This window comes from Nerophis lumbriciformis, linkage group LG09 (genome assembly GCF_033978685.3).
Source record: "Nerophis lumbriciformis linkage group LG09, RoL_Nlum_v2.1, whole genome shotgun sequence".
NCBI lineage: Eukaryota > Metazoa > Chordata > Actinopteri > Syngnathiformes > Syngnathidae > Nerophis > Nerophis lumbriciformis.
In genome coordinates, this window is record NC_084556.2 from 18,519,578 (window position 1) to 18,544,451 (window position 24,874).

Sequence of the window (24,874 nt, forward strand, 5' to 3'; positions counted from 1 at the left end):
TGAACTTTGGCATTCTAAATTTTTCATGAAACAGATGATTTGTAACACTTCTTAAAGGAGCTGATTAGTTTACTGACTGATTAGTTTACTTACTGATTACATTCTGGTTTCCCCCCCATTTATAGATAATACCCGTTACCACCAAAAGGGGCAGCAGTGGTGCGTAATACTGCAAAGTAACATTCACCAGTCTGTAATTCCTCCCTCCCATCTCAGGGGAGGTGGGAATGGTCTCCTGTCTGATCCTTTGTCACAGGAGGACTTTGGGGTTTTCACTCCGTTGCCTCCTCCGTGCGGGGACAAGAGGATTTCACGTCCGAGCCAGCTGGGAGGGACAGCAACTATGTCAATGCGACGCACAACTAAGGTGAGGGGAGCTTTTATTGTGGAAAGTCGGGTCACGCAAGTAAGGGGATGATGCATAGATGTTTGCAGAGATGCATGTCCAGGTTGTGGTGCATATGAACTTTCAGATATATCCAAATAACATTTTTTGTACTTTGTCAAAACTGTGCAAAGTCACCAAAAGCATGAGTTTAGCAGTTTTCATGTTAAATTGTTCAAATTATATATCTTTATTGACTGCTTAGAAGTAACACTGGTCTGTGTTTGCATGCTAATTATTATCACCAAAAACAGTGTTTTCTTCTTTACATAATAACAAAGAAGTAAGTTATGTCGTCTTGGTAGTTATCTACATCCCTTCACGTGTATGGAGTTTTGCCCTATTTAACGACAGAAGTGCTCTTTTACATTTTTAATGGCCAACATTTGATAATAAAAGTCATAGTTATAATCGCTTTCCAACAAATGTTCTTTTACTTGAACCTGATGCATCAAATCTCCATGTCGTAGCACACATTTAAGTGTGTTCATTCAGCATGCTAATATGTTAACTCTTTGCATTACCCTGCTGGCTTGTAGTCTGGGTGATGCAGTAAAATCTCTCGCTCCTGACATGAGGCCCACCTCTTTTTTAGGAGGAGTGGGTCTTAAGAATGAACTCATGCTGATTGATTGTGTGAGTGTGTAAAAGGATACCCTACTTCCTGTAGGCCCACTGGTCTCCAGACAGCAGGACCACAAAGTCTCACATCAACCATCTCTCCGTTTTCTACGCCTGTGCGTGTCGGAAAAAGTATAGTCTGACTTTAGAATCACTAAGTGTTAGGGGTATAACGGTACACAAAAATTTCTGTTCGGTACATACCTCGGTTTAGAGGTCACGGTTTGGTTCATTTTCGGTACAGTAAGAAAACAACAAAATATACATTTTTTGGTTATTTATTTACCAAATTTGTAAACAATGGCTTTATCCTTTTAACATTGGGAACACTATAATAATTCTGCCCACGTTAATCAACATTAAACTGCCTCAAGTTGTTGCTCAGATTAAATAAAATGACAAAACTTTTCTTCTACATATAAAAAGTGCAACATTAAACAGTTTCAAGTCAACTCATCATGCTTAATTTATTACAGCATTTGGGAAGCCTGTAGTTGATTTTTATTATATAATGTTATATTTTTATCAACATGTGATAGCAGGGACCCTGCCATTCAAAACTAGGCTGCTCCATTACTAATGATTAATGTAACTATAGCTGAAAAAATAGTACAACAGCAATAGGAGAGAATATTCATCCCTGAACACCATGGAGTTCATGTAGGCTTTATAAATAAATGATAAATGGGTTGTACTTGTATAGCGCTTTTCTACCTTCAAGGTACTCAAAGCGCTTTGACACTACTTCCACATTTACCCATTCACACACACATTCACACACTGATGGAGGGAGCTGCCATGCAAGGCGCTAACCAGCACCCATCAGGAGCAAGGGTGAAGTGTCTTGCTCAGGACACAACGAGGTTGGTACTAGGTGGGGATTGAACCAGGGACCCTCGGGTCGCGCACGGCCATTCTTCCACTGCGCCACGCCGTCCGCCGTTTATGATGCAGTTGCATTATTATACCAACTATCAGAGACAGAAACTCTTCATTTAACATAATGTCCTTTTTTGCTGCTTCAACACAGCTCAATCAACACAGAAAAAGGTAAAGTGAAATAACAGACAGACAGGACTTTGCTGTCCGTAACACACACACACACACACACACACACACACACACACACACACACACACACACACACACACACACACACACACACACACACGCACACACACACACACACACACACACACACACACACACACACACCGCAAAATGAGCAAACGTTACGCTAAAAGCGAAATAGCCTTCACCTCAAGCCAGGACTGCAAGCGAGCTGAGCTGCAGTTTATATTTCTAGAAGGTCAACGGGCTCATAGTGATGTTACTAGTAGTTTACTAGGAGGTGTTTATTATAATTTGGGGAGAGTAAGCTGCCTGATGCTTACCTGCTAAACGCTAAGCACTGACTACATGCGCTCTGAATACGCACTGCTGATTGTCTGTTACCGCTCTGAATATGCACTGCTGATAGGATGTTACCGCTCTGAATACGCACTGCTGATTGGCTGTTACCGCTCTGAATGTAACCAATCAGATGGTTGTGTGGGTGGGACAATGCTGGGTGCTGTGTAGAGCAGTGGTCTCCAACCTTTTTGTAACTGCGGACCGGTCAACGCTTGAAAATTTGTCCCACGGACCGGAGGGGGGGTATGTTTTTTTGTTTTGTTTTTTTGTCATAAAAAAATACAATCATGTGTGCTTACGGACTGTATACCTGCAGACTGTATTGATCTACAGTATATTGATATATAATGTAGAAACCAGAAATATTAATAACAGAAAGAAACAACCCTTTTGTGCGAATGAGTGTGAATGAGTGTAAATGGGGGAGGGAGGTTTTTTGGGCTGGTGCACTAATTGTAAGTGTATCTTGTGTTTTTTATGTGGATTTAATAAAATAAATAAAATAAAAAACATTTTTTTTACATTTTTTTAATTTTTTATTTCTTGTGCGGCCCGGTACCAATCGATCCACGGACCGGTACCGGGCCGCGGCCCGGTGGTTGGGGACCACTGGTGTAGAGTACTGACAGAGACAGGCAGAAGGAAGCAGAGCAGCTTGTTAAGACTTTAGCTTAGCTTAATATGTTCGTATGGAAACTCGTTCGGTACACCTCCGAACCGAACCGAACCCCCCGTACCGAAACGGTTCAATACAAATACACGTACCGTTACACCCCTACTAAGTGTATATATTATTCAAGAAAATTGACATTTGATGATGCATGGAATAGTAACAGTGAGAATTGGTTGCACTTTCTTGATATGTTCCTCTGTAGTGTTTGCAGCTAATTACATGTTCTCAACGTTTTTCCCCCATGTGGGTCTACATTTGGATTTGGTTTTGTTCTCTGGCAGCAAAGAACAATTGAGTCTCGACTCCGACGGAAATAAAGAACTGAGGTTCAACTCGAGGAGCAGGATGCTTCCTCAACGAGCAGCAGTTAGAACGCTGGGTTACGGCTCAGGTAAGATTTGACCCAACTTGCAGATTTCATTCACGTTTCCATCAAGCAGTATAATTATGCCCCACTGTCCATGTAACAATATAGGATGGTAAAAATATGGTCTGGCATTTTTTTCCATGGCACAAAGGTTATGCTGGATTGTTGTGACTGGGTCATGTACATAAAGAACCAATTACCGTGATCGTTACTATCCTGAATATAAGACGACACCTCTTTGCCATAACCTGTATTTTCTTAGCTGCTCAAAAGTTTGATGACTTTGTTTCATTTGCCCAAACTTTAGGACACTTTTCCCCCCGAGCAGGTCCTTTTGTCATGGCTGCATATCTTCAGGTTACTGGTTTGTGTGAGTGACAGGAAGAAAAGCTCAGACTGGCTTGGGGATAAGTTGTTTGGTGCTGTGTTGTATAAATCTCTCCACCTTGAACATAAAACCATCAATCTCCACCCTTTACTACTACGACTACTGTGACTGGTACTCACGAAGCTATTGCAAAGGTTATTTCTGTACACTTCCCTTAAAATGCACAAATGGACTCTACTGCTTGGTGGAAAAGTGGCTGAATATAATGACACAATTATGTTTTCTCTCTGGCTCTATGACACTACAGATTCAGTCTGCATGCCCTTATAGTGCATTTAGACATGAGCTGGTTGGTGTTCTCAGTGCATGATGCATTCTGGCTTCTTCCATTTTTAGAAGACACTTGGCAACTGATAGGTCCAATGTTTGTATTGGGCTTAAAAGTGTATGAGTGCACATTCTTCACTGGTTTCCCCCCTCTTACTCAGCACATGTCTGATAGTTCAGCTTATTAAAGCAGCTTCACTTGTGACATGACCCCAAAAAAGTGTTAGGATTAAATGCTCTGTTAACTTGCACCCATCCACAGACTGTGTGAAGATGGAGCCCAGCTGCAGTGGCCCAGTAGGTGGGACCTTGCTCAGGGGTTCACGCTCCAAGGCGGAGCTTCAGGAGCTGATGGAGACACTACAGCGTAGGAAGAGCGCCCTGGAAGCCAGTCTCAGGGCGGCGGAGTGCAGCCGCAAGTATTTCAACATGCCTTCCCCCGATGGACCCCAGTCCAAACGGCCACTATCCTTCCTCAGCAACACGGAGCACCAGCCATCTTCTTCAAGAACCTTCTCCTATATGACCAGCAGCAGCATGCCCCCATCCCCTCGCCAGGGTGAGCGTCAGTTAAACTCTAATGGCTTTCTACGTCACTCCCATTCTCGCCACCAGTCACAGGACAGCCTGCTCCTCCCCACAGACGGAAGTTCTCACCTTTCCTCTTATGGAGAACCGCTACCTCGATCTCCAAGGGTCAAGAGTGGCACAGCTAGTGTGCCCTCAAGCCCTCGAATGGGCCGCAGACTGTACTCGCAAAGTAAAGCCATGAGTGAGTCCAGGCAGAGGAAATACTCAACGGGTTCCCTCAACAATCTGGGCATGCACAGTCGTTCCCTACCACGCCTCCACAATCCTGTTGATCCTCCGATTTTATCTCTGCCGCCTCATCTACACAGAGGAGGGCGCTCAACAATGGCCCGACACAGTCTCTCCTCCCTTGAGCAACCTCCAGATGTGACTGTACCAGCCAGCATGCCTCATACTCCCAGGAGAGCCAGCATGGCCTCACTGAGTTCTTTAGGTGTTGAGATAGATGGTCCAAACTTAGATGTGAGCTTTGGAGAGCGGAGGTTATCATTTGGAAAGGGAGGGCTGAGTCCAGGACAAAGGGTGGGCAGCATCAGCTCCCTGAATGGCAAAGAGGAGTTGAGAGACTATCACCAACACCAGAGGGATGAGAGACTCAGGGAACAAAAAGTGCAGAAACTGGTGAGTTCCTTTTTTAGAGTTCAGAAAAATGTATCTTTGCATCATCTTGGAACGCCCACAAGACAATAATGTCAAAAACTCCTTGTCTGCAGGAGAGCCAGCGTCTGGAGACCATCATGAACCTGTGCACTGAGTTTACAAAGGTGGAGCCTGCAGGTTCAGCAGTTTCGGACCTGCAAAAGATCAATAAGGAGTTGGAGAAGCTGCAGGTGTCAGACGATGAGTCTGTATTCTCAGACTCCCCTAGCAGCGCGGTTCCAGACAACTGCTTTGGCACCAAGGGCCGAGACTTGCTTCTCAGTGATGAGCAGCAAGTCAGCATTCGTCAGCAGAACAGCTACAGAGAGTTCCACTCACCATCTCGAAGTATGAACAGCAGCGCACCATCACCCTCCAGCCACCAGAGATCTAAGGTGATTTGATGTCTTTTTGTTGTCTTTTGCACTGCATGTCATCTACCGGCCATTAATGACTACCATCTCCAGTACCCGATCAGTCAACACTGGGTTTATCATGCTGCTGTCCACACTCTCCACTTTGCTGCAGTGGTCCAGTTTTTGATACCCTCACTGTCCCCTAGATTAAAATGAGTCTGCTTAGTGAAACCAACATACAGGAGTTCCTCATTCTCCTTTAGTGTTGTGTTTTGCTAGCATGCCTCCTTCTGATAAGTGCAACATGGTTTTCACACCTGGAACATAACCCCCGCGATAATCAAGGGAACACAATATTGCCATCCTCCAAGTGTACCACACTGCCTTGCTAAATTTGTTTTGTTTGCGACCCCGAAAGGGACAAGCGGTAGAAAATGGATGGATGGATGATTACTATGATTTATTGACTATAGAGCACAGCTAATTATAATCCGCACCCACCTAATTTTTGGACTCATTTTGTTTTGGCCACACAAGTATATAAGCTGCATGTGTACACATTAAAACATACATACACAGGTGCATGTGATCATTCACACATTTAACAAAAGACAGTGTAACACGGCATACAGTAGCCTATACTGTATAGCACTGTTTTGTGCGACAGCAGTTACCTTTTTCGATGGCCAGGTCGATCGTATTCAGCTTTGGGGCTGCGTCGTGTGCATTTCTTTGTTTTTTTCTCTATAACGAGGGTGAATCTATTATGCGCTAAATGGTTGACTGAATGATTGCGTTTGACTTAATGTGTTTCATTTTTAATTTTATTGTTTCACCCGCTCAACAATTTAATTGGTCTAACGTGACGAGGCTAAATTTATTGGCGGCATGTGAAGTTTGTAAACCCAGAAAAGTTCATAAATTAGCTGCAGCATTTTATAAAGCGTAGAGTTCAAAGCGTGGGAAAAAAGTAGAGGCTTGTAGTCTGTAACTTACATTACAGTATTATTATTATGCTGTTGTATGTCGTGTTGCTTGCAAACTCTGTTGCTGTGCTTTGAAAATTTTGTTTTGCTTTGCCTACTAACTTTTCTTCGATTACTAACTCTATTTCCTTGTAACTTTTGGTATTTAAACAAAGCTAATTTTGTTAAACTAACAGTTGAAATAGAAAAGCCTCATCTGGAAAATTGCTTCTAAAACCGTTGCTCATTCACAATACTTTCCTGGAACAGTTTTAACTATACTACCTACTCAAATTTCTTCTGACTTGCTCTTCTTCATTTGCTTCTTCACCACAAGTAGTTCTGAAAACCATCGAGACGCACCCCTCAAGTGGAATGCACTATATCAGGCTGCCGAGAGCTTGTTTATCTTTATTTGTTTACATTTTGTACAATCACTGCAGACATGTTTCTTTTTTCCCTACATAATCCTGCACAGATCATCTTTTAGTGCACAACCAATGAGTCTTGAGGCGTTTTAATAGACATCACAGTAAATGTTTGGTTCTAACTAGATTTCTGTTGATGTAAATTGGAAACACGTGCAGCGAGGATCACTTGCACATGACCCTCTTTGTTGCAACACTGCTGTATTTTATACAGTCTTTTACTAGAGGCTGTTTAATGGGTGTTTTGATAGCGACAACGCATTTCGTATGAATCCATTAGAGCATTGATACTGCAATTATTCTATTATTTTCATAGATGGTGGTTGTGGTCTTTGTTCAGAGCACAAAATAAATGTAAAAAATGGTGTGATTTCAACTGCCAGGTTGCCTTCTCCTCCAGAGTCTCAGCACTCGAGTTACTGCATCTGTAAAAGTTAAGCCTTTTTCCACTCGAAAACTGTTATAACCTGATGGTGTGTCTGGTTTTAATGAAGAAGACCTAGTTGTGCTTCAGCACTCAACCATTCAACTCCACAAGAAAGAGGAGGGGAGGGGAGGGGGTTGGGAAAGCAGGAAATGACTCTATCCCACTGAGAATTATTTTATGTGCATTTGTGTGTATCAGTGTGAGTGTGTGTGAGTGAATAGACGAATTCTGTTGTATACACATGGCAAAGACGTTTTTCCAGATGTCTAGAACTTCATAAAAAAACAAGACTATAGATTACACCTTCAAAAATTGGAGCTGCTTGTCACATGGCTTTATAGACCATACATTATATCTCATGTTTGCATCTTAGAGGTAGATTAACAACATATAAGTGAATGATAGAAGATTTTGGATAAGTTTGGCCACAAAATGCACTGTTAGAGCTTCCCACTGCACCAAGTCAAAAAGAATCCTGCCGCTGTCATTCATTCAACTGCGAGGATGTTAAAACAGCTGCTGCTCTTATTCTCAAAAGTACTACTGCCTGTCTATGTGTTTAACATCACACTTAATACAAGGAGCCTCGTCGTTCCCCTCCTGCCCCCTTGTAGTAAATTTGTTATGATGGGGGATTTTTTTTAGGGTTCAGATCATAAAGACCCATGAGATGTCTGCTGTGGGTCTGTGTGAAAGTACTCAAACTACGTACCTCCCTTACACGGCATGCAGGTGTTGGAGAGCGCACAGCTGAAGCAGGAAGTAACGCATATTGAGGAGGAGAGAATCCAGGTGGTGAACAACATTGAAGAGCTGGAGCAGAAGATTAAAGACCTGGATAACCAGATGGAGGAGTCAGTGAGAGAGGTACAGTAGATGCCACAGCGTAACTTATACACACCAAACACGCCACTAGCTGTGTTTCTTCTGACCAAGTGTTGAAAAAAGAATTACTTAAGTACAGCAACACAGCAGATTTGAGAGGAAGCTGACATCAAAACGCTGTTGTGGCTGTATTAGGTGTAGACATAATATATGCAAAATTAAATATCGGCATGGTCTCACAGCCGGGCCGCAAGCGCAAACCTGAATGCTCCCAAAAAGACGCCTACTTTAAATATGTGCCTGTAATTTATTGTACTTTTAAGGATGTAGTTTTCTTACAGTACTGCAAAATACAGCAGAATAGAAATACTGGTAATTATTTCCTATCTTTGTAAGGCAGACTGTTTTTTATACAACTCTTGTGTTGGTGCAGGGGTATTTAATGAGGTGTCTTAACTATGTCCAGGGAGATGCATGTTTCCCCCCCCAACATATTCATTTATTCATTGGCTCCTTCAGATGGAGGTGGAGTGTGCATTGCTGGAAGGAGAGCAGGAGTCAGAGATGACCCAGCTGCAAAAAGAAAAGGAGCTTCTGGACCAACTCAGGGAAAAGATTCATAGTTCTGAGAAAGTTAGCCACACTGAGAAGGCACAGGTAAAAAACAAAGTACCAGTTTTTTTTCTTTTTCAAGATTTATCAGTTATGGTGCTTATACATATAATCTATATGTCACTTTCTCAAATATCATTAATACAGTATACTGGATGGGTCAAATACTGCAAATTATTTGTATTGATCCCATTACCAAGTAATTATAATAATATGAGTTTGTGATTTTGTCTTTTATCTATGAACAATATATAAATGCAACAATATAAGACAATACAATGATATCAACAAAAGTATAGTTATTCCGTTTTGGTAAATCAATAGTGCAAAATAAGTAAACAAAAGCACCATTGTTTATTTTTCAATCATGATTTTTTTTTTGCCTTTAAGGCCCTCCTTTGCCTCTGTGTTTGTACACTATATAACAATGTATATCATATAATAATGTAACAATTTGGACAACACAACTTGTGGAAAAGAACCGAAAAAATCGATCTCGTCGCGCTGGTGTCGACCCTATACGATGCCATCGAAATTTTAATAGATCCGTACAACTTCTCGTCAATGCACAAATCGATATTTTGTGTCGTGATATGTTATTTTGACAAATATAGTAAGTGTACAATAAGTAAAAAGTAATTATGCGTATACTTATGGCCCACCTTGTGAACCCCAGTGAAACGGGCAACTTATTTCGGTTACCTTATATGTGGTTAGAACGTCTTCTTTACACCGTGTGAAGAAGGGTCTACTAAACGTACTTTAAAGTGCACTCGTCTATTAAGTAAAGTTATCGGAAAAAGGCAAGTTTGTGCAATGTTGCGGTTATCTCCGTTCAAGACATTTTTCCTGTTTACACTCCTGTGTCCACTTTCCACTGACCAATAAGAACAGCCGGGGATATCACGTGGTGTTTTATGACGCGTTCATGTGGCCCCGGAATTTTCTGCAGAATTTAGATGATTCAGTTGCATACATGTTTGTCGCAGGTGACAGAAGAGCAAACAAAAACTTTGGAGGATTTGGAGTTCCAGGAGTTAGAGAAAGTAATTGACCAAGATGAAGAAAAGGAAAATCAGAGTCAGTTACTCAGAGAGATTGCTGACTGTCAACGTCTCGCTATCACACGCAAGGTACATCATGTATATATGTACAATTATTGTATTTGACAATATACCTGGATGTTGACTATTTATTTACATATTTATTTATACATGCATCATTTATGTTGAACGGCATGGCAATTTATCATATGAGCTAAACATCATCACAATTGACATCGCTGGTAAGCATAGAATATTATTATACAGTATGCCATCCATTTTCTACTGCTTGTCCCTTTCAGGGTCGCGGGGGGTTATTATACAATATGTATTCTGAAAATACTCAAAATAGAATGATTTTGTTTGAACCTGTGGACCCTTTTTTAAATAATGTTTTGTGTATAAATAAAAAAGACAATATAACATACATCCACAAACGTGGACGCATGTGAAAAATAAATGATAAATGATAAATGGGTTGTACTTGTATAGCGCTTTTCTACCTTCAAGGTACTCAAAGCGCTTTGACACTACTTCCACATTTACCCATTCACACACACATTCACACACTGATGGAGGGAGCTGGCATGCAAGGCGCTAACCAGCACCCATCAGGAGCAAGGGTGAAGTGTCTTGCTCAGGACACAACGGACGTGACGAGGTTGGTACTAGGTGGGGATTGAACCAGGGACCCTCGGGTCGCGCACGGCCACTCTTCCACTGAGCACTTGTCCCTAGAAACAAGTGCAATATATTTATCAGTACAGTAATCTATTTATTTATTTATATTTATTTATTTTATATATATATTTATATATTATTTACATATATTTATTTATTTATATATGCACCTTATTGCTTTTTTATCCTGCACTACCATGAGCTTATGAAACGAAATTTCGTTCTTATCTGTGCTGTAAAGTTCAAATTTGAATGACAATAAAAATGAAGTCTAAGTCTAAGTCTAAGTATTTATAATATCATTATGAATCAGTAGACGCAGTACAGTAGGGGCATACATGTCACAAAATTAACTTTTGGTATCCCAGAATGCAATTTCTTATTTACAGTCCAGAAGTTAAGAACAACGTTCTTTTTTTTGCAGGAGAGACTTGCCACGCTGAAGAAACAGTCTTCGCAGATTGCACTGCAGTCCCAGCAGGAGAGAGAGCACTTCCAGAGGGAAAAAAACAATCTGCTCGTCATGCTGCAGAAGGTAGGACGTTCAGCAAAAAGTTGGCAGACGATGTCGATGCTTTTATTGCGATCACTGAAGATGTCATCATGGCGGCCTGCAGGAAAGAGACAAGCTGGCGTCTTTGGAAGGAAAATATGCAGAATTGTCTGAGAAGCAGAAAAGCAATAACACGGCCATCAAAGAGGTGGGTGGAGGATGATGTCCGACGGGGTACATTGTGGTCTTCTACTTTTTTTTTTTTTTGATGTGACGAAAAAAAGCCCTGTTGTTTGTGTGCTGGCTGTAGCAAATACACGCCATGAGGGAAAGGAGGAGGAGCGGCAAGGAAAACTCTGGACATCCGAGTGACAACGGAACTCCTAAAAGGAGAGAGCAGAGCGTCGCTCTTCATGGAAGATCTTTGGGACGCACCCTTACGCCAAAGGTCATGAGGGTTCATTGCTTTTTAATCATTGCAATGTTGGAGGAATAGGAGTCATATGGAGGCTTTAGATCTTAAAATGTCGATGCCCTGCTACAATACATTATTCAAAATAATTACTACCATTAAGTTTTCTGACAACAAAGGGGGATTTTCCACATTTCTGGATGTGCTTAATAGAAATACTTGGGAATCCAATGCAGGACAGATGTTTGCATTTGTGTGAACGCTGCGACGACTTGCAGTGACCAGCGTGCACTTTGCTCCCCCCCATACCCCTCCCCACACAGGCCCATCTGCCTCTGTCTCAAAGCTCCAGCTGTGGCAGCGTCATGCCGCAAAGTCTCAGCTTCGCCCCTCGAGACCTGAACACTCGCTGCCTGCCAAAAAGTGAGTCATGCTGTGGCATCAGATAAACAACACACAAAACAGGAGACACTGCATTGATGGAATAATCTGCGCCATTTTACAAGCAAACCATCCGAAAAACATGCTTGTTATATAATCATCATTATTATAATTTTCTCATTGTGCCATGGCTGCCTTTTGCTAATTAAAATACACTGCAACTTTGTATGTTCACTCAGGGCTTGTTTAAAACAGTATCTCACATATCAGCAACCACTTTGTTTTATCTACGGCGACAAACAGTGTCAAAATCCTTGCGTGTAAAAACCACACTCCGTGTACGTGCACACACTCATTTTACTTAGGCGTTGTTACGTTTTACGCTCGTTAAGACGCATTTTGCACATACGTGGACCATTAGCCAGTAGATGTTTGTGACCAATCAGAAAGGAGGAAAGTTGCCGGACAGTTGTGTGCCAGCTAGTTTGATCTATACTCCTATACAAGCTGTACACTGACTACTCTAAGTTGGATCCAAGTTTTATTTTTACAATATAGTACAGTATTGTCCGTTGAGAAGATACAAAAATGGTTCTTAAACGGCGTGGCGCTGTTGGGAGAGTGGCCGTGCCAGCAACCTGAGGGTTCCTGGTTCGATCCCCACCTTCTACCAACCTAGTCACGTCTGTTGTGTCCTTGAGCAAGACACTTCACCCTTGCTCCTGATTGGTCGTGGTTTGTGCCTTGCATGGGAGCTCCCGCCATCAGTGTGTGAATGTGCGTGTGAATGGGTGAATGTGGAAGTAGTGTCAAAGCGCTTTGAGTACCTTGAAGGTAGAAAAGCGCTATACAAGTATAACCCAATTACCATTTAATTTGTGAGGAGGGAATTATGGCAGTTATTTTGTGTCTTTATCACGAAAGCTTCTTTTTTTTTTTTTTTACACTGAATTTTTTGCATTTTGTGAAGATAATTTTTATACATCAAATTATGTTGACAATTTCAATGAACAAAAGTTTGAGAGCAAAAGGCGTGTGTTTATAAATTCAATGTTTTAAAATGCTATGTATAAAAATTCAGTGTTTTAAAAATGCATTTTTTTTTTTAATTCAGTATTTAAAAATTCAGTGTAAAGAAACTCAGTGTAAGAAAAACTCTGTTTGAAAATTCACTGTTTTAAAAATTCAGCACTCAGCAGATAAAAATTCAGTGTTTTAAAATTAATTGTATTAAAAATTCAGTGTTTTAAAATTCACTGTATAAAAATTTAGTGTTTTAAAATTCAGTGTTTAAAAATTCAGTGCAGAAAAATCCATTGCTTCAAAAGACAAAAAAGACAAAAAATCAGTCACATAAATACAGTGTAAAAAAAAAAGCGCTTTCATAATAGTGACACAAATTAACCTCCATATGTACTCAATTTTGTAAGACACTGTACATTGTGAGATATGACCCATAATAGCCATCATCAGATGTCATGGACATATAACCCCTAGTGGCCATAACCTGACCTACAATCAAACAGGGGGAAAAGTCAAATGTAAAGTACAGTGTTAGTACCAATTAGTGTTTGGTTTAATAATAATAATACCTCATTCATCCTGAACAAGGAATATATTTTGATCTTGGATTGAGTTGTGTGTGTTGCAAAACTGCACTTTTATCATATACAACCCTTACAGAAAAAGATGGAATCACCAGACTTAGAGCAAGTTCCTTCAGTTGGTTAATTTTGTATAAAAAAAGGAAACAGACATGACACAAAACTGTAGTCATTTCAAATGGAAACTTTCTAGTTTTAACAAACACTTAAAGACATCAAGAATGTAAATTGTGGTATTCAGTAACAGTTAAATTTTTAGATCAAGCCGAGTGAAAACATTTAAGAATCACTTAATTCTGAGGAATATGAAATATGAAATGGACATGAATCATGGCTCCAACACGAGACATGTCAATTGAAACAAAGAAGATGATTATCAAACTTCCTTAAAAAGGTAAATTGTCACGCAATGTTGCAAAAGATGTTGATTGTTCACAGTCGGCTGTGTCTAAAAGCTGGACTAAGTACAAAAAACATTGAATGGTTGTAAAAGGCATGCATACTGGTAGACCAAAAAAAACATCAAAGCGTCAAGACAGAAAACTTCAAGCAAAATGAATTGAAAACAGAAAATGCACAGCAAAACAAATAAGGAACAAATGTGCGGAAACTGGAGTCAACATCTGTGACCGAACTGTAAAAAAGTGCTGAAAGTAAATGGGATTTAAATACACAAAAGCTAAACAAAAGCCGTCATTAACATATTAACAGGAAAATCAAGGTTACAGTGGGCTAACGGAAAGCAATCGTGGACTATGGATACTGGATGAAAGTCTATTCAGTGATTAATCGTGAATGTGCATTAGGCAAGGTGATGATGCTGGAACTTTTGTTTGGTGCCATTCCAGTTAGATTTATTAAGACGACAGCCTGAAGAAAAACATGCATGGGGCTACATGTCAGGTAATGACATTGGGGATGGCTTTCATTACGCATTCAATAAATGCACAACTTTATGTTGACATTTTAGACACTTTTCTTATTCCATTAGACGAAAGGATGTTTGGGGTGATGACATCATTTTTCAAGATGATAATGCATCTTGCCATGAAGAAAAAAACTGCAAAAACTTTCTCTGAAGAAAGATACACAAGGTCAATGTTCTGGCCTGCAAAAAGTCCAGATCTCAATCCAATTAAAATCTGTGTTGGAAATTGAAGACAATGGTCCATGACAAGACTCCAACCTGCCAAGCTGATCCGACAACAGCAATCAGAGAAAGTTGGAGCAAGATCGATGAAGAGTACAGTTTGTCACTTCATGCCTCAGAGACTGCAAGCTGTTATAAAAGCCAGAGGCCAGCAAAGTACTAGTAGTATGTTTTAGTGTTATCAGTTTGTTTTTCATGATTCCATATTTTCATCTCAGAATTGAGTGATTCCATACTTTTTTCACTCTGCTTGATCCAAAAATGAAACTGTTACAGACTACCCTATTTTTTTTTCTTGAATTCTTTGAATGTTTCTGAAAGCCAGAAAGTTGTCGTTTGTAATGACTACATCAGTGGTGTCAAACTCATTTTAGCTCAGGGGTCGCATTGAAGAAAATCTGTGCACACGCGGGCCGGACTATCGAAATTATGGCATTAAAACAAAAAATAAAGACAACTTCAGATTGTTTTCTTTGTCTTAAAAATAGAACAAACACATTCTGAAAATATTACAATAAAAATATAGAAAAAAAAACCCAGCAGCAGTAAAGTTTAGATCTATGAAGGAAAGAAGAAAGTGAATGAATGTTTATAAATGAATACATTTACATATGCATAAAAATGTGTTTTTCTTTGTATTATTGTTTTTTCATGAATTAAGTAACGTTTATGACAACCTTTTTCCAAAACACAATATAGAATGTGAGATATAACAGAATAGTGCATACATTTATCATGTGTTTTCAAAACGCTTACAAAAAGTCGGACCCCAAAAATGTACTGTGAGACCCCATTTTTATGACTTGATGGGGTCCATTTTGAAATTCCTCGCGCCAACACTGATGGAGTATTGGTGCGTGCAAAACAGCAGCAGGCGGCTGTGGCCTGCGGGCCGGTTTCTAATACTAATCAAATATCATCCCAGCAGCCATAGATAATTAATTCGCGGGCCAGATCCAGCTCCGTGGGCCTAGACTTTGACATCACTGGACTATAGTTTTGTGTCATGTCCGTTATTGGAATTGTTTATCCCCCAAACTAAACAACTGAATGAACATCCTCCATGTCTGGTGCGTCCATATTTTCTTCAGGAGTTGAACTAACAATTAGGGATGTCCGATAATGGCTTTTTGCCGATATCCAATATTGTCCAACTCTTTAATTACCGATATCAACCGATACCGATATGCAGTCGTGGAATTAACACATTATTATGCCTAATTTGGACAACCAGGTATGGTAAAGATAAGGTACTTTTAAAAAAAATTAATAAAATAAGATAAATAAATTAAAAACATTTTCTTGAATAAAAAAGAAAGTAAAACAATATAAAAACAGTTACATAGAAACTAGTAATTAATGAAAATTAGTAAAATTAACTGTTTAAGATTAGTAGTATTAGTGGACCAGCAGCACGCACAATCATGTGTGCTTACGGACTGTATCCCTTGCAGACTGTATTGATATATATTGATATATAATGTAGGAACCAGAATATTAATAACAGAAAGAAACAACCCTTTTGTGTGAATGAGTGTAAATGGGGGAGGAAGGTTTTTTGGGTTGGTGCACTAATTGTAAGTGTATCTTGTGTTTTTTATGTTGATTTAATTAAAAAAAACAAAAAAAACAAAACAAAACGATACCGATAAAAAAAACCCGATACCGATAATTTCCGATATTACATTTTAACGCAATTATCGGACATCCCTACTAAAAATGTTGACTGTTTCTGCCATCATCTGTCAGCAGGCAACAGCCACACGCACACTAATGACGGCGTGCACGACAGACAGAGAAAAAGTGAGTTCTGCAACCGATTGCTGTCAGAGCCCAACGTTTTCCTCGACTCCTTGTCCTACCCGGATAACAGCCAGGCCTCCGACACGGTCAGCGTGGACAGCTCCGACAGCCTGGAGACCAGCTTCTCTGCATGCTCACCTGATAACATCTCCAGGTTGGAAGCTAATATACCCAATGTGCGACCATGTGTGAGCGTGTGTGTGTGGCTCATCCAAACCAAATCCTCGTGTCGTCAGTGCCAGTATGTCCAACATGGTCAAGCTTGAGGAGATGGAGCGTTTACTCCGAGAGGCTCAGGTGGAAAAGCTACGACTGCTTGAGCACAGGGTAACACTTCACAGTCAAATGTGCACAATCAGCAAATACGCCTCATCCAAAATTGTGCATTTGGGGTAGAGTTTGAGGTGTGATGTTGAGTCTGACCAAGCTGACGTTGTAGGAGCGTGAGATGGAGATACGCAGGCACGCCCTGGAGGAGGAGCGACGAAGGAGGGAGGAACTGGAGAAACGTCTGCAGGAGGAGACCGCCAGGAGACAGAAACTTGTGGAGAGGGAAGTGAAGCTCAGGGAGAAACAAAGATCTCAGGTACAGTTTTCCATCATGCATATACAGTACAGGCCAAAAGTTTGGACACACCTTCCCATTTCAAAGCGTTTTCTTTATTTTCATGACGATTTACATTGTAGATTGTCACTGAAGGCATTAAAACTATGACACCTGTGAAGTGAAAAACATTTCAGGTGACTACCTCTTGAAGCTCATCCAGAGAATGCCAAGAGTGTGCAAAGCAGTAATCCGAGCAAAGGGTGGCTATTTTGCAGAAACTAGAATATAAAACATGTTTTCAATTATTTCACAGTTTTTTGTTAAGTACATAACTCCACATGTGTTCATTCATAGTTTTGATGCCTTTAGTGACAATCTACAATGTAAATAGTCATGAAAATAAAGAAAATGCCTTGAATGAGAAGGTGTGTCCAAACTTTTGGCCTGTACTGTATAATCATACATTTGGTTTACCTGCATGGATCTAGTGACATCCAATACAAGACCTGGATCAAAAATGGTCACTTTTTACTGTCGTAAAAGATGCAACCCACTTTGATTTAAAAACATTTTTTTTAATCTTCTTCAGCTCCTTACGTGAAGCAAAATGATTCAAACAGCTCCCAGTATGAAGCACTACACTGCTAACTACAACCACAATAAAAATAAATATAGTTAAAGTAACGTCAATCAAAGCTTAGCATTGTCGACGTAAAATTGCATGATTTATTATAGAGCTGTTGGGTAACGTTTATTAAAGCATCGCAAAATACTGACTTTATAATTTTTAAAGCATACTTCCGACATGAACACATCTTAGTATGTCATAAACGCGGTCATATTTTTCTCCTTGTGTGAATGCTAAAAAATAGAACTGTGTTTATAAGAATATATTTAATAGAATCAAAAATATAACTATGAACATGCTTGTTATTTTCCCTTCCTTTAAAATTCTCACATTTCTGGGAATTTCACCTTTTCTGCGACACTTTATCCCCATTCAAAATGAATGGACAATTTTGCAAATTTCAAAACGTAATAATTTTTCACCTCAGTCATATATTTTGGTACTTGACGTGTGCTGTCGTGCTAGCTTTTTTAGCCAATTTTACAGGTATACACCTCCGAATAATTTATTTTGGTATTTGATGCATGCTTACTGTTAGAATGCTAATATTAGCATGTTAGCTTTTTTTAAATCTATTTTTGCAGGTATACACCTTAGTCATATATTTTGGTACGTGACGTGTGCTAATGACATGCTAGCTTTTTTTTTTTTAGTGAATTTTAAAGGTATACACCTTAGAATCGATTATTTTGGTATTTGACGCATGCTTACTGTTAGAATGCTAATGTTAGCATGTTAGCTTTTTTTAGTTTATTTTTGCAGGTATACACCTCAGAGTGATGTATTTTGGTACTTGACGTGTGCTAATGTCATGCTAGCCTTTTTTTTTTTGCGTATGTATACACCTCAGAATCATTTATTTACGTACTTGATGCAACTGCTTAAGTATACACCTCAGTCATATTTTTGGGTGGGAAAAAAAATGCTGAAGTGCTATGTTCAGCTTAATATTTCAGCATTCATGAGTAACTTCTACCAAAATTGCTTTTTCTAGCTATTACTAATCTCTACAAAATGCTTAATGTTGTATTTCTATACATTATAAATGACAGAACCAACATTTAGTATTGCATCATTTATACACCAGTTGTTTAGGTATTGTCAATGGTTTGCTAGATCATTTAGAAAGTGTATGTAAGTAATTATTCTCTTTACAAGTACATTTATACATGCACTTACACATACAGTATAAACAATGATAATAACTAATGAGAATTAATGTCAAAAACATGGGTTATAAATGATTAATTCAATTTTTTCTAATCTTTAATACGTTTATTAATAATGAATAAAACATTTATAACTGTGTCAATAAACTTCACTCTAATGAGTATGCATGTCGGAAATATGCTTTATAAACGATGACTTCAGAATATACACGTGCTTTATTAATGCCTAATATTGTGTACTTATTATAAAGTGTTATCGAGCTCTTGTATTGGATCTCATTAGATTTTGCATATAGCTCATGAAGTGTAATCTAACATGTTTGGCCCACAGTCCAGACTCCTGACACGTTACCTGCCTGTAAGGAAAGACGACTTCGACCTTCACGACCATATCGAGGTGGCGGGACACAATCCGGATGCTTGCTTCCATTTGGCCGTCACGGACAAAACGTGCCGAGGCTTCCTTGTCAAGATGGGGGGGAAAATCAAAACCTGGAAGAAACGCTGGTTCGTGTTTGACCACAATCGCAGGACTCTCACTTACTATGCAGGCAAGCAACTCATATTGCATTTAAAAAGAGAGTGAAGTTTGAAAATATAATGGATTTTGTTCTCCTCTGTTTACCACAGATAAACATGAAACCAAGATGAAAGGAGTCATTTACTTCCAGGCCATAGAGGAGGTTTACTATGACCATTTAAAGAATGCACACAAAGTAAGCATTTTTATAGAGGGTCAAATGGGACCAAATCAAATAATAAATACATATTTAAAGAATTACTTAAATGTGTCATCAATTGATTATAATTGGAATCAAATACAACAATGTGTAAATAATGTATTTGTTATAATAGTACATTTAATCAGTCAATAAATTAGTCCAATATTTACCGTATTTTCCGCACCATAAGGCGCCCTGGGTTATAAGCCGCGCCTTCAAAGAACGGCATATTTCAAAACTTTGTCCACCTATAAGACGCCCCGTGTTATAAGCCGCATCTAACTGCGCTAAAGGAATGTCAAAAAAACAGTCAGATAGGTCAGTCAAACTTTAATAATATATTAAAAACCAGCGTGATGTGGGCGCGCACAGAGTCGTATATCAACATGGACGGAGCTGCGTGAAAAAAGCCACCCGGCCTCTTCGCGTAAACTTACCTTAACCACTCGCTCATCTTTTCTTCATCCATCCCTTCGAGTTAGCTTTTATGATGACGCCGGCTGGAAAGGTCTCTTTTGGCAAGGTCTTCCTTTTGAATATCACCATGGGTGGAAGTTTCTGGCCATTAGCATGGCAAGCTAGAACCACAGTGAAGGATGACTTCTCATTCCCTGTGGTGCGAATATTCACCGTACGTGCTCCCGTTGTATCCACAGTGCGGTTCACAGGAATATCAAAAGTCAGTGGAACCTCGTCCATGTTGATAATGTTCTCTGGCCGGATCTTTTTTTCAGCTATCTTGTTTTTACAATATGCACGGAAAGTAGCCAGCTTTTCTTGAAAGTCTTTAGGCAGTTGCTGTGAAATAGTAGTCCCTGTGCGGATGGAGAGATTGCGTCTTTTCATGAACCGGATCCCTGTCGCTTAGTAGGAGCCATTTTGTGGTCTTTACAGATGTAAACACACAAAGGAAATGAAACGTACGGTAATATCCGCGCGCTTCTTCTTCTTCTACGCGGGCGGGTGGTTGCTTACAGTAGAAGAAGAAGCGCTTCCTGTTCTATGGGGGCGGGTGCTTACCTTGGCGGTTGCTTGCGTAGAAGAAGAAGCACTTCCTCTTCTACGGGGAAAAAAGATGGCGGCTGTTTACCGTAGTTGCGAGACCGAAACTTTATGAAAATGAATCTTAATATTAATCCATATATAAAGCGCACCGGGTTATAAGGCGCACTGTCAGCTTTTGAGAAAATTTGTGGTTTTTAGGTGCACCTTATAGTGCGGAAAATATTGATTTAATTAATTGTTGACTTCACGATTTATTTATTTATTTCATGAACCTTTCTGAATTATTTCTGCTTGGCACTCAGCATCAAGGGTTGGAATTGGGGGTTAAATCACCAAAAATTATTCCCGGGCGCGGCCACCGCTGCTGCTCAGTGCTCCCCTCACCTCCCAGGGGATGATCAAGGGTGATGGGTCAAATGCAGAGAATCATTTCGCCACACCTAGTGTGTGTGTGACAATCATTGGTACTTTAACTTTAACTATATGTCAAACACAGCCATCAAAGTCAGTGGGCGGAGCTTACAGAACTCTAGTCCAATGATTGCTTTGGTCTGAAAGCCTGGAACTTTTGAAGTATTTTAAAACATGGTGAATAAGGAGGATCCCCTCAAATTTTTTCGGGAGTTGCCGTTAGATATTATAGACCTTGCCGACTTTGTGGAAGCAAGACCTGCTGAACCCAGAGCAAGTAGCAGTTAAAAGTAAAGGAATTTATTGAAGTTTATTGAGTTATTGCCGCACTTTCAGACCAAAATATCGACCAGTAGTCCTCCGCTTCCCTGGTCGAGTGGAGGGGTAACCAATCAGGTGTTAGGACCCGCCCGTATCATGAACTAATAAATTAAATTGTGAAAAAATAAATTAAATCATGACATAACTAAATCACGAAATAATTAAATCATTAAATGTACTTTAACATAGAAAATAACACATTTATTTATTTAATTCCAATCATAGTTAATGACAAATTTAATTATTACATAATTTATTTATTTAATTTTGTCCCATTTGACCCTCTATCTTTTTTATTTGCCTTCTTTTTGAATATTGTTGACATCTTTCCTAACTTTCTCCCATATTTTCCTTTTTCCTCAAAACTACTTCCACACACACACACACACACACACACACACACACACACACACACACACACACACACACACACACACACACACACATACACTAGAGTCCTAACCCCTCGCTGACCTTCAGTGTGAAGACTCACGATCGCGTGTACTACATGGTAGCCCCGTCCCCTGAGGCCATGCGTATCTGGATGGATGTCATTGTGACGGGCGCAGAGGGACACATGCACTTCATGCTGTAACGCAGCCTAAAAGGTGTTTTGTGTGTGTAAGATTTGCACGACTCCACAACATTTTTTGGAACAAGTATGTGAACATTCGGACACTCAACCACTCTATCATGTAATCAAGTATAAAGATCATAATGTACCAGTCTTATCATTAAGCTATAATTGCTGACGTACTAGATCTACATCCATTTGTAATGTCAAACAAGAAAAAAAAAAAAAATCTACTGCACAGTCATGGGCAGCACGGTGGCAGAGGGGTTAGTGCGTCTGCCTCACAATACGAAGGTCCTGAGCAGTCCTGGGTTCAATCCCGGGCTCGGGATCTTTCTGTGTGGAGTTTGCATGTTCTCCCCGTGACTGCGTGGGTTCCCTCCGGGCACTCCGGCTTCCTCCCACCTCCAAAAACATGCACCTGGGGATAGGTTGATTGGCAACACTAAATTGGCCCTAGTGTGTGAATGTGAGTGTGAATGTTGTCTGTCTATCTGTGTTGGCCCTGTGATGAGGTGGCGACTTGTCCAGGGTGTACCCCGCCTTCCGCCCGATTGTAGCTGAGATAGGCTCCAGCGCCCCCCGCGACCCCGAAGGGATTAAGCGGTAGAAAATGGATGGATGGATGGATGCACAGTCATGGTTCAGGTCTACTACAAAATAGTACAGCTGAAAACGGCAAAAAACAAACAAAAATCGGAACAGCTATGAAGACAAATAAGTGTTGCCTATGATTATTTCTCAGTAAGGAGTCAAAAGGCAGCGAGAAAACAGGGCACTACAGCAAAGTGGAGACTGTGGAGAATACCGCAACATCCAGTTAGCATGTTTATTTAGTCATATGAATTTAAATAAAATCTGCTTGACCAATGAGCATCCAGATGTGTAGGCATATGCTCGTAGGACAAGCTTTTGCCAACCGCCATGTCACAGGCTACTAGAGCCATGCAGAGGCGGTTCTGTGCAGTGGAAAAGGGGCATTGTAATTTTCAAAAACACGCACTTTCATTCCATAAGTGACAGTGGTGTAAATCACTCCTTGTTCTCCATATCTTTACATTTAATCACTAAAATCATTAGTCATGTTTCCTAAGCACCTAAGTCTGTTTTATTTGATCAGAGTGTCCTGGTGATCTCTAATCAACAACATTGTCTTACTTTGTGTTTACATAAATGCACATATTGCCACATGTTTTACATTGATTTTTTACACGCAACAGTGTGTTATTGTTTACCTCTTTTAAACGCCAGCATTTTAGGGAGGGATTTTTTTTTGTGCCAAAATTAGATGATTACATAGACAATTAAATGTGAAATGATTTAAGAAAATTGGAAGTTAAACAGTTTCACTATTAATTAATTTGTAAAATATGATAAATATTCATAATAAAACTATTATACAACTCTATTATATGATATATTATCTCATAAATGTTTATCAATTTCATGGCCAATACATCACTTAGACTTACCATGCTTTTCAACCGATCAGATAAATGACAGTTTCATAAAAATGCCAAGTCATTGAATAATTAAAAAGGCCATGAAAAATACTTATTATGAATTAAATAACCTGGTCATTATATTAATAATCAGTAAATAGTTTCACTATAATTATTTAGTGTAATATTTCACAATTCAATTATTTGTTAGATATTATATTATACTAAAAATTAATTCCAATTTAAAATAAATGATCTAAAAGTAAATGTACTTAATTTTGGTTGTTTCCATAGCATTTATGATTGCTGCTGCCAGTCTTATCAGTATAACAAATTGCGCCCTCTAGCTGTAATAGAGGCTGCTAACACGATGTGATAAGGTCACGTCAACATTGCAGTATTATCTTTTCACCAGCAGAGGACCTCAGTGCGAGATTTATTGCACCAAAATGACGTAATGCTCTCAGTCATCTCTCGCAGAGCAGTATAGAAATGTTTGTCAGTTTAAATTTGAACATCAGTATGCTCCTGTATATGCGTTGTATATCACAATTATATATTTTTGTATTGCACAATACATGGTTGACACGTTTTTTTTTTTAATATATATATTTTGGGTTTAAAAAAAAAAGAAAATAAATACTTTTTAATACAAAGGTTATTTTGGTATCTTGTATTATTTCTGTAGGCATAAATTGACGTTAATAATATTTTTTGGATTTAAGATTAACTAATCACTTTTCCATGAAAATTGGGAATAATAAATAACATTTAATTTTTGTCAGTGAACCCCATAACATGTGAATAACATGATGGCGTTAAGCAGCTCAGGTATAAATGCAATGTGCCTAAGGAATGCATGCATTCATGTAAATTTGCTACCCAGACGTGACTTGTGTGTACCGTAATTGCTCCAGGCAAAACAATAATGTTCAGTATCCAGTCATTTACCCCAGATACAAACACACAATTAGATCAAATGTATCCGCCAAATGACATTAAAACGTGTTCGATTCACACTTTGTGTCTTTTTAGTGCTTGAGTAAAGCACTCATGTTTAGAAACTCCTCCCACTGTTGCTCACACTTCTATTGGTTGACCTCGTGGGGTTGGCATAGAAACACAGAATGAAGCATGCTAAATTAGGCTCTAAAGAGGCACATCGCTCTCCAGAGGCAGATGCAGACACAAACACATCCACGAGATGTACCAGAGTGGCTGTCCCAGTGCATTACGGTTGTTGAAATTGCTGCATCACGCTGGGAACACACACAAGCACTTTATTGACTAAGAAAGCTTATGCAATGCCAACTCTTCAGTGTGTTCTATTGTCATAAAGTTCTTTGTAGTAATAACTTATAAGTGTTGATGAGGTATTATCATGTGATATGGACAAAAGGCTCTATTCAGTGGACCTTCTCAAATGGGTTTCCTATTCTAAACCGCGGAAAGGATCATGGCCCAAGTGAATAATGTAATTATGATTGCTTCCAAAACAGCCATTATTTCTACATGCTCTTTAAGCTCATGT

At 39.5% G+C, this 24,874-nt stretch overlaps 1 protein-coding gene across 4 annotated transcripts; it reads left to right on the forward strand.

The window, feature by feature from the left end:
• Positions 1 to 220: 220 nt before the first annotated feature.
• LOC133607614 (pleckstrin homology-like domain family B member 2) lies at positions 221 to 24,335 on the forward strand. Of its 4 annotated transcripts, XM_061962420.1 has the most exons (18): positions 221 to 367; positions 3,374 to 3,483; positions 4,377 to 4,673; positions 4,758 to 5,326; positions 5,419 to 5,739; positions 8,253 to 8,387; positions 8,865 to 9,002; positions 9,947 to 10,090; positions 11,106 to 11,216; positions 11,299 to 11,382; positions 11,485 to 11,622; positions 11,910 to 12,009; positions 16,471 to 16,678; positions 16,761 to 16,851; positions 16,964 to 17,110; positions 19,200 to 19,419; positions 19,499 to 19,584; positions 21,782 to 24,335. In XM_061962420.1, the coding sequence occupies exons 1-18, from the start codon at positions 228 to 230 to the stop codon at positions 21,920 to 21,922; spliced, it is 3,180 nt and encodes a 1,059-aa protein (XP_061818404.1). In that variant the 5' UTR covers positions 221 to 227; the 3' UTR covers positions 21,923 to 24,335. The 4 variants fall into 4 exon arrangements, with proteins under 4 accessions (XP_061818404.1, XP_061818402.1, XP_061818403.1 ...); XM_061962418.1 differs by having other exon boundaries at positions 4,377 to 5,326; XM_061962419.1 differs by having other exon boundaries at positions 4,377 to 5,326; positions 16,474 to 16,678.
• The last annotated feature ends 539 nt before the right edge of the window (positions 24,336 to 24,874 follow it).

Bases quoted from the DNA above. Each gene is read 5' to 3' on its own strand.
- LOC133607614 (XM_061962418.1), top strand. From the start codon at position 228: ATGGTCTCCTGTCTGATCCTTTGTCACAGGAGGACTTTGGGGTTTTCA. The intron at 12,010-16,470 runs GTGAGTCATGCT...ATCATCTGTCAG, and splicing joins CACTCGCTGCCTGCCAAAAA to CAGGCAACAGCCACACGCAC. The intron at 19,585-21,781 runs GTAAGCATTTTT...CACATACACTAG, and splicing joins ATTTAAAGAATGCACACAAA to AGTCCTAACCCCTCGCTGAC.